The sequence below is a fragment of the Vigna umbellata genome, chromosome 5 (genome assembly GCF_029865625.1).
Source record: "Vigna umbellata cultivar VRB3 chromosome 5, Vumbellata_1.0, whole genome shotgun sequence".
NCBI classification, from domain to species: Eukaryota; Viridiplantae; Streptophyta; class Magnoliopsida; order Fabales; family Fabaceae; genus Vigna; species Vigna umbellata.
In genome coordinates this window covers 53,266,060-53,274,873 of record NC_142169.1, presented here as the reverse complement: position 1 = coordinate 53,274,873, position 8,814 = coordinate 53,266,060, and the positions used below count along the sequence as shown (strand labels likewise).

General features: G+C 34.6%; 1 protein-coding gene across 1 annotated transcript; it reads right to left on the bottom strand.

Annotated features, from left to right (window-relative positions):
• Positions 1-306: 306 nt before the first annotated feature.
• On the bottom strand, positions 307-6,113 carry LOC124824554 (ABC transporter C family member 3-like). The gene is made up of 10 exons (XM_047296988.2): positions 3,571-6,113; positions 3,312-3,398; positions 2,573-3,223; positions 2,205-2,369; positions 1,792-2,086; positions 1,474-1,688; positions 1,080-1,385; positions 904-967; positions 591-830; positions 307-501 (listed from the first exon to the last, which is right to left on the bottom strand). The coding sequence occupies exons 1-10, from the start codon at positions 5,926-5,928 to the stop codon at positions 383-385; spliced, it is 4,500 nt and encodes a 1,499-aa protein (XP_047152944.2). The 5' UTR covers positions 5,929-6,113; the 3' UTR covers positions 307-382.
• Positions 6,114-8,814: the final 2,701 nt, after the last annotated feature.

The window sequence follows — 8,814 nt, the reverse complement described above, 5'->3', positions numbered from 1 at the left end:
CACATCATTATGGCCGGTAGTATTTTTAACGCTGTAAGCGAACAGGGCCAACTTGAAACGTCTTTTACGAAATATAGGACAACAATAACTTTCGAAAAAGGTAAGATCACTTTGAACACATCGGCCCAAACTAAAAAGGGACTTAGAATATTTTGGGTTGGGACATTAGAAGTTAATACCCTCTCACAAGTTCAACCTATGATATCGATTGAGCCACAAATTAATTGGCTAAAAATGATACCATTGGGGTTTTTTCAATTGTTATTTAAAGAGAATAATAGGATGATATTCTATTAAAAATGAAAGTAAAGACACACTGATTATCCTTGTAATTTCCCCGACTTGATGTCATTCAAACAAAGATGAAAAAAAGGAAAAACTCTTATTTTAGTTGGTCAAAACTGGAATTGGACCTTGTGGTGTACTCTGCCACAAGTTGAGCAAAAGAAGAAAAGTTGTCCTCTAGCAACCTTGCTGGGGAATCATACTCCTCAATAAGTCCTGCAACAATGTCCATTGAAATCATGAACAAATGTACATTCAAGTGATTTAAGTTCAAAGAAGAATGTAATGTTAAAGCCTCTTCCCACCTTGATTAAGTAGTAGAATCATATCACTATCAATGACAGAAGTTATTCTATGGGCAATTGTAATGACTGTGCAATCAGAAAAGTATTGCCTAAGAGTTTGCTGAATCAAATTATCTGTAGCTGTGTCAACTGATGCAGTAGCTTCATCTAGCACCAAGACCTTACTCTTCTTAAGCAGTACTCTACCAAGACATACCAATTGCCTCTGACCCATACTCCAATTTTCTCCATCCTCACAGACTGCAGCATCCATTCTGAATATGTTTAAACTAAATTCATGTAGATTTATGTTCAACAAAGTTATGAGACAAACCTGCATAGTCCAGTTTTCCTTCTTTCCTTCTGACTTCATCTCCAAGTTGGCACTTATCAAGGGCCTACATAAGAGAATTCCAATATGAAGAAACTGCTAATTTGAAGAACAACCACAAGTGAAATGTTTTGGATAGAATCCAGTCTCTTCTTGTGTGACAAATGAAACCAACTCACCTCCCAAATTTGTTCATCTGTGTACTCTTCAAGTGGGTCCATATTACTTCTCACAGTACCTTCAAACATGGTCGGATCCTGAGGGATAATGCTCAGTCTAGACCTCAAATCATGAAGTCCAATGGATGAGATGTTGATGCCATCAATCATAATTCTCCCAACAGTAGGCTCAACAATTCGGAATAGTGTTTGTATGAGAGTTGATTTACCACTTCCTGTTCTCCCAACAATTCCAGTTTTAAGTCCTCCATGGAACGTGCATGTAAAGCCATGCAACACAAATGGCATATGTGGAGCGTAACGTACCTTCATCAAGTAACTTGGCTCAATTTTGGTAAATCAACAACGAAAGAAGAACATAATAAAATGCAAGCATATTAAGAAGTCCAATTACCTGCAGGTTGTGAATATCAATCCTGCCACACGATGGCCAAGAATCATGTGGCCGGTTTTCCTCTACAACAAGAGGAGGCTCACTAGGAATTGAAGTATACTGAAGAATTCTTTCCACTGATATAATTTTGTTCTCCATGCTGCAAAGTTCCCATATCATCCATGATTGTGTAATGTTCAGATTAAGGCCATAGGTTACAGCTAAACCAGCAATACCTTCAAAAGCAAGAAAAAAAATGTACCGCGATTATGGTCAGGTGCCCTGTTATGAACACACACTTTTGATTGGTAAATAAGATATTGGATTTGAGTTTCATACCTGAATCTATGAATCCATGTGGAATAGATATCAAGAATATCAAGCAAAAGGCAAATGTGATGGAAGACAAGATATCTAATCGGAAGCACAACCATTCCATAGCAGCAGCATTGTTGAACTTGGGGCGAGAATATCCATCCATCAGTTTCATATTTGTTTGCTGAAATCTTGGCACCTGATCAAAGCTCCTGATGGTTGATGCACCTGATATTGTTTCAGAAAAGTGCTGAATGACAGGAGCGTTGCATACCCCAACTAAACGTGATAGTTCCCGGGCTGATGGTATATAATATTGCTGATGAATTGTAAGTTTTTAAGATGTCAACTCAAAGCGTGATAAATAAATTTGGCAAATGATCCAGTCCATCTTTATATCCTGTCATCAAAGACAACATGGTGCAAAACAAAAATACCTGATACCAAATGTTGATTGCTGTGATAGGAATAAAGACAATGAAAACCTGCCATGCAACTTGAGACATTACTGCTACAATTCCGAGAAGATGGACTATAGAGGAAGCTAACGATCCAGTTTGAAAAGGAATGTCTATATCCACTGCACTTTGATCAGTAGAAGCCTGAAAAGAGCATAGAATTTATTCATTTTTTTGAGAAAATTCGTCCTATAAACACTGAAAAGTGAGAACAACCAGCAAAGTTGTTGTGACTAATAGTTAACTAATCAATGGTAATAAAAAATATATGAAGGATTCATATATTCTTCTCAAAATCATAACAAATGGAATGTATAGTGTGACATCCATAGTTCCACCCCACGTACCCTATTAAGGATTCTCCCACTTGGAGTGGCATCGAAAAATGACATTGGAGCACGGAAAATGCAGAGATGCATGTTGTTGAAGAGTGAAGTAGCTGTCTTATAACCAGTTGTGGCAACAAGTGTTGCTCTAGCAAGGACACAGATAGAACTTCCTATGGCCAAAGCTACATATACAAATATAAGGGCACTTTCTCCAACAGTTGGCTCAGCATCAGATGAGATAGGAGTTGCCCAAGCCATCCAATAGTTGCTTCCAATTTGAAGAACTTGAAACAAAATTTCAGCACACAATATGAGTGGTACAAGTGCTCCCCCATATGTTGTTGTTACATATTTCCAATAAACTGCAAACCCTACTTTACCTTTCTCTCTTTCTTCTTCTTGGATAAGTTGGCCTTTTGGATCATGTTTGTTATCTTTTCCACCATTTTTCTCATTTTTCCTTACTTCCTTTTCTTCAATGCCTTGAGAAAGAACGAATCTTACATCCTCTTTTGATGTACTTGTTATAGCAGACGCTTTTCCTCCATCTATTGAATCAAGTGCAGACAAAGCTTCTTTATGAGCACCAACAAGTTCCATAAAATCATTGCCTGATTTGAGCAGATAATCGTATTTTCCACTTTGAATAATCTTTCCATCTTTCATGACCTAACAATAAAGCATCTGATGAGAAATGTATGAAGAAGGAAAGCAAACTAATTGAATTAATGACAGCATAATTCTGAGAATTGCTCACCAAAATAAGGTCAGCGTCACGTAAGAACTCTACTTGATGAGTGACATAAACCACTGTCTTTGAACTTAAATGGTTGAGTAAGCATTCCTGTCATTTACATAAAATTTAAAGGGTCTTTTAACGAAATACTAGTACAATGGCCATGCTACTTTGAGAACATTAGACAAAATGCTTGAGAAAGTTTCCAGTTTATAATACATACAAAGAATACAATAGAATAATAACACTCTACTACAAATTACAGTAGAAAATGAGTTACCTGAAAAAGATGAGATCCTGTGTGAGCATCCACAGCACTAAACACATCATCCAATAGATATATATCAGCATCATGATACAGAGCACGAGCAATTTGTATTCTCTGTTTCTGTCCACCACTCAAATTTATCCCCCTCTCTCCTATTATAGTCTGATCTCCAAATGACAAAACATCTAGATCCTTCTTTAGGCAACAAGCTTCAAGAACCTTCTCATACCTTTGCCTTTCCATGTCCTTACCAAACAATATATTATCCTCTATCGTGCTACTTTGTATCCACGGTGACTGAGCTACATAGGCCTTTGTTCCACACACCTTCAAAATCCCTGATTTCTTGGGTACTTCTCCTAATATACAAGAAAGAAAAGTAGACTTGCCTGATCCAACACTACCGCAAATAGCAACCCTCATGCCATGAAAAACTCTGAGATTTATGTTTTGCAATGTAAACGAGTCCCAAGAGAAATTCCCATCAACTACTTCAATTGCTACATTAGAACTACCTTGTGGAAGCTTCTCCACAACATCAAATAGAATCTCATCCAGACGAAGGAAAGATGCAATCCTGTCAAGAGAAACCTTAGTCTGTGCCATCATTGATATTGTCTCTGGAAGATTATAGATGGGTTCTTGGAGAATCTGGAATGTGGCAAGTGTAGACAGTATCTTCCCTGATTCAAGGGGGATTCCTACAAGTATAGAAGTACCAAAAGTAACAACTGACACAAATGCTGGGGCACACCAAAACACAAATATGATCATGACTAACGAGTATATAACTTTTTTTAACCAGTCCTGCTCGATCTTTCTGAGTTGGGTTATGTTTGACAAAAACTTCATTTCCCATCCTTGTAGTTTGAGAATCCGCATGTTTCTCAAAATCTCAGAAGTTGTTTTCATTCGTGCATCTTTTGACTCCATCAACTTGTTATGAAACTTCTCTTGGATTGAACCCAAGGGAATGTTTGCCCACATTACTATGAGAATTGCAACAAGGCCAGAAATTGAAGCAAGCCCAAGATTTCTATACAAAATCAACAAGGCTACTATAACCTGTAGAACTACTAACCACAGATCATGTAGATGCCAACTGAACTCACCAACTTTTTCTGCATCAACGGTCATGAAGTTGATTATTTCCCCAGTAGTGTGGCCGTGCTTGGATTGACATGAAAGATTCAAAATTTTATTATATATCATTGTCACAAGAAGTGCTCGCATTCGTATTCCAACCTGCTGCAACCTAAATAACCAGTGCCTCCTTGTGAGGCACTCCAAAAGCTTTGCCACAAAAAATGCAGTCACCAATATAAGGCCCTCATGCTCAAGTTTTCGTTGTCCGTTAAGGAATTGAACAAAACCATCAATAAGATAGGGACCAACAAAAGAAGCCAATGTGTTTAGCAATGCAAGGATGGCTGTGAAAATAATTTCTTTCCAGCTTGAGAATACTAATGACTTCACTAACATAAGTGTGTCCACTGTGGTAATAGCTCCACATTGTGCCTCAAGCCTATCCCTAAAAGTTGGAAAAGCTCCAATTAAACTGTCTCTTTTGTCAAGTTGGGGAACATCCTCAAGGTCCAAAGGCTTCTTCCTTCCAACAGTAATCAGAGGACCAATCCAAGAGAAGGTAAGAAGGCCAAATATTCCAGCATTAGAGTAAGGTGTAACAGTGTCACTCCCCTTGGTCTCTTTTGCCTCAAACACATCATCTCTTGAGTCAGCATCCAAAAGAGATTCTTGTAAAGTACTATCTTCTACACCACCCTGACTTTTTACAAACAACTCCAAGTAAAAGAAGAATAAACACACACAAACAGAGAAAGCATCAGAAACTAAGCTCTGAAGGGGCAAAGCAGAATGCTTTTCTTTATAGAGAGAAAAGTTCATTATAAAGAAATAGCCGGAAACAACGAGATAAAGGACGCACCAAGCTCTGAAGAAGAACGGTAATCTTCTTTCCCTTGAAATGAAGAGTTCCATGTGCAAGCAAACGCCACCAACACCCCAAGCAACTGTTTTGAGCAGAAAATCCAAAAGGGTCGCAAGCTTTTCTTCTGACCAACCATTTTTATACCAACAAAAGTAATCAACCAAGAATAGTAGAAAATTGATAGCCGAAACAAGAAAGGAACAAAGTGGAGCCTTTGCAAACGTAATGTTCTTTGTGGAACTTTCTCTGGTTCCAACTGCGACTTTCCTCCACATCAGTGACACTAAAAGCACCACCAATAACAGTAGATGAAGGAAAGCAGAGAAGCCATGCAAGAAAACCGGCTTCACTAAATATGTCAGAAGGCTACTACCAAAATGTCCAAGAGCAAGAGAACCGAGTGTTGAGACCAACAACATCATGAATGTACAACAGTTGAACTACAAACAATAACAAGGAATTTGTGTTTGCAGGGGAAGCTTGCATGGATTCTAAAAAATGGGTTGGTATCTGAATGAAGACATTCTGGTCATGGATGACAATGAAGTTATGGTCAATGAATGAAAAGAAGACACGAAGGGAAAGAGCAAGAAAATGAGAGAAAATGGTAGTTATATCTTCCAGGAAAAAATGGTTGGAAAGAAAAGTTGATCTGAATGCATAATGCATGTCATATTGCACGTGATCTGAATAAAAGTTCTGTGAGTTAAATGCAGTTGCCATATTAAATAAATCATTACGGTTACATTGTTTAGATTGTCTCACCAAGAACGTGAACGTGCCAAAAAATTCAATTTTTATTTTATTCAGAAATGCCCAAGGTTAATGTGCCCTTAAATTCAATGTTTAGATTGTCACTTTTTTTTGGTACACATTCATTAAATTTTTTTGGAAGAGATAGTTGACTTAGAAATTGTATTAGTACCACAAATCCTGAATTTTTTAGTCCACATTAATTCATTAAATGCGTGGGAAGAGATAGTTGACTTAGAAATTGTATTAGTACCACAAATCCTGAATTTTAATAAAATGGTAATGTAATATAACATTGCGATTTTCGATGCAGTTATGGTTTAATTTTGTGCTTGAAAGATTTTGTTTGCAAATTTTTTCACTAAATTGTCATATTTTATCAACATATTATTATAATATGATGACTAATGATGAATTGAAATTTATTAATATTTAAATTAATTAAGTTGGAATGTAATAAGAATATATAATGTTTATTTTATGATATGACATTTAGTGTATTGGAGGGATATTTACTTTATAAAAATTATCTTGAGATATTTAGGTTAATTATATATTAAACTTTTGATTTTGAAGTAGATAACTTGATTTTATTTATATTAGTCGTAAAAGAAAATATAAGGTGATGGTAGTCTAACGAAGTGATACTGACTTCACAAAGTTTTAGTGTTGTTTTTATTCTAGTAAATTTTTTTCATTTTTGCTTTCTTGAGTATGCTCCAATTTGATAATTGTGCTGTTGCTGTTAGGTGTCCAATAATGTTTTTAGGTGGTTGTTGAATAAAGTTGATATAAGGCAAACCTCGTTTTGCATTGTATATAAGGCTAATATTCTCTTGAAATGATACAAGAGTAGATAGAATAAACATCCTCTTTAATATCTAAAATTGATTAAGGTTGATATCTTTTGGTTTATTTGTAATTACTGGTTAGCTTTGTATAAACTTTACTTTTGATTGTGAAACCAGTTTTTCAAGGGATATAAAGTGAGCACTCGATGTAGATTTGATTGAATTGAAACTAATATAAAATTATGTGTTATTTATCTTTCCTTTATCTCCCTTTGCATTTCTTTATAATTTTTGTATCAATTATTTTCAAAATAATTGCATTATAGTTTTTTTAAGTTGAAAAATAATTAAAAAGATGTTATTTTGTGAAAAAGTTTTAAAAACCACCATCTTCGTTTGACAAAGTTTTAAAAACTCAACCCCACAAAACCTTCGCTAGGATAGACTCCAACTATAGCTCTGATACCATATTAGAAAGTAGGGTTTAAGCCTAACTCAACCTCACAAAACCGGCTTGTAAGGTGAGGCTTGCACCTCACTTATATATTATAAATTGGCCTTATCTCTAGTCGATGTGGAACTTCCAACAAAAACTAATTCATTTCTCTTTGTTTGACAAAACAATCTTATTTTTCTAATAATTCTCAAGTACGAGCCTAATAATAAAGTAGAGGAAAATGTCTTATGCTTTGTATGCAATGACATGAAGCTTTATGTATGTTATGATTTGTTCAAGGCCAAACCTTACATAATGGAAGTGATCATTAATGTTATGGTGAATTTGGGTGGAGAGCATTATAGTGTTACTAAGAAGAATCTTAGGTGTTACATATATTTCAAAGAAGCATAATTGGTTGATAAATGTTATGTCAATTCAAATTTTGTTGGTGATCTTGATCAAGGAGATCAAATACTGTATATGTGTTTACACCTGCACGAGGGTCAATAAGTTGGTTATCCAAGTTGTAGCATATTCTAGCTCTATCTTTTACAAAAGTTGGATCCATGACTATTGAAGCTTGTAAGATGCTATTTGGATTCAAAGGTTAATATTCAAAATCAGACACAAGTAATAAAAGCTTGTTGTATATTGTGACAACAAAAGTGTCTCACACATTGCATGGACTTCTCCTTTTTATTCTCAAGCAAAACATATAGGTAGACGCCACCACTTTGTTAAGATGTAGTAGATGAATTAAGTGTGGATATGAAAAAATTCACACTAATAAAAAACTAAGAAATGTTATGCAAATTCAATAGCATTGACAAATTTATATGGGTTCAATCCTACTACATACTATCAGAAAAATAAAAAGTATACATCGGAAGAAATTTGTTTTAATACTTACTTTATGGTATAAAAGAAGCACACTTTCCTTTTTGAACACACCGAAATTTCTTATTTTCATTTTTATTGTTTTGATGTTTGACAGAAAAATTAACAGAAAAAATTATAGTTTCTTTTAAGGTTTTTCTTACAATTGTTTTTTCTATTTTTAAATAAGAATTTCATGTTTTCTCCTTTAAAGTTATATATATATATATATATATATATATATATATATATATATATATATATAATAAAATTATATTATTGTTTATTATGTATTTTTTTATTTTAGTTATGAGTAATTATATTTTACAACTCATAAAAAATATTTGTAACTTTTTAACATGTCTATTCCTAATGTTTTAATGGTTTAATTTGTTTATAAGAATATATTTGGAAGTGGTAGGACGATATATATTGAATACTTTTTCCAC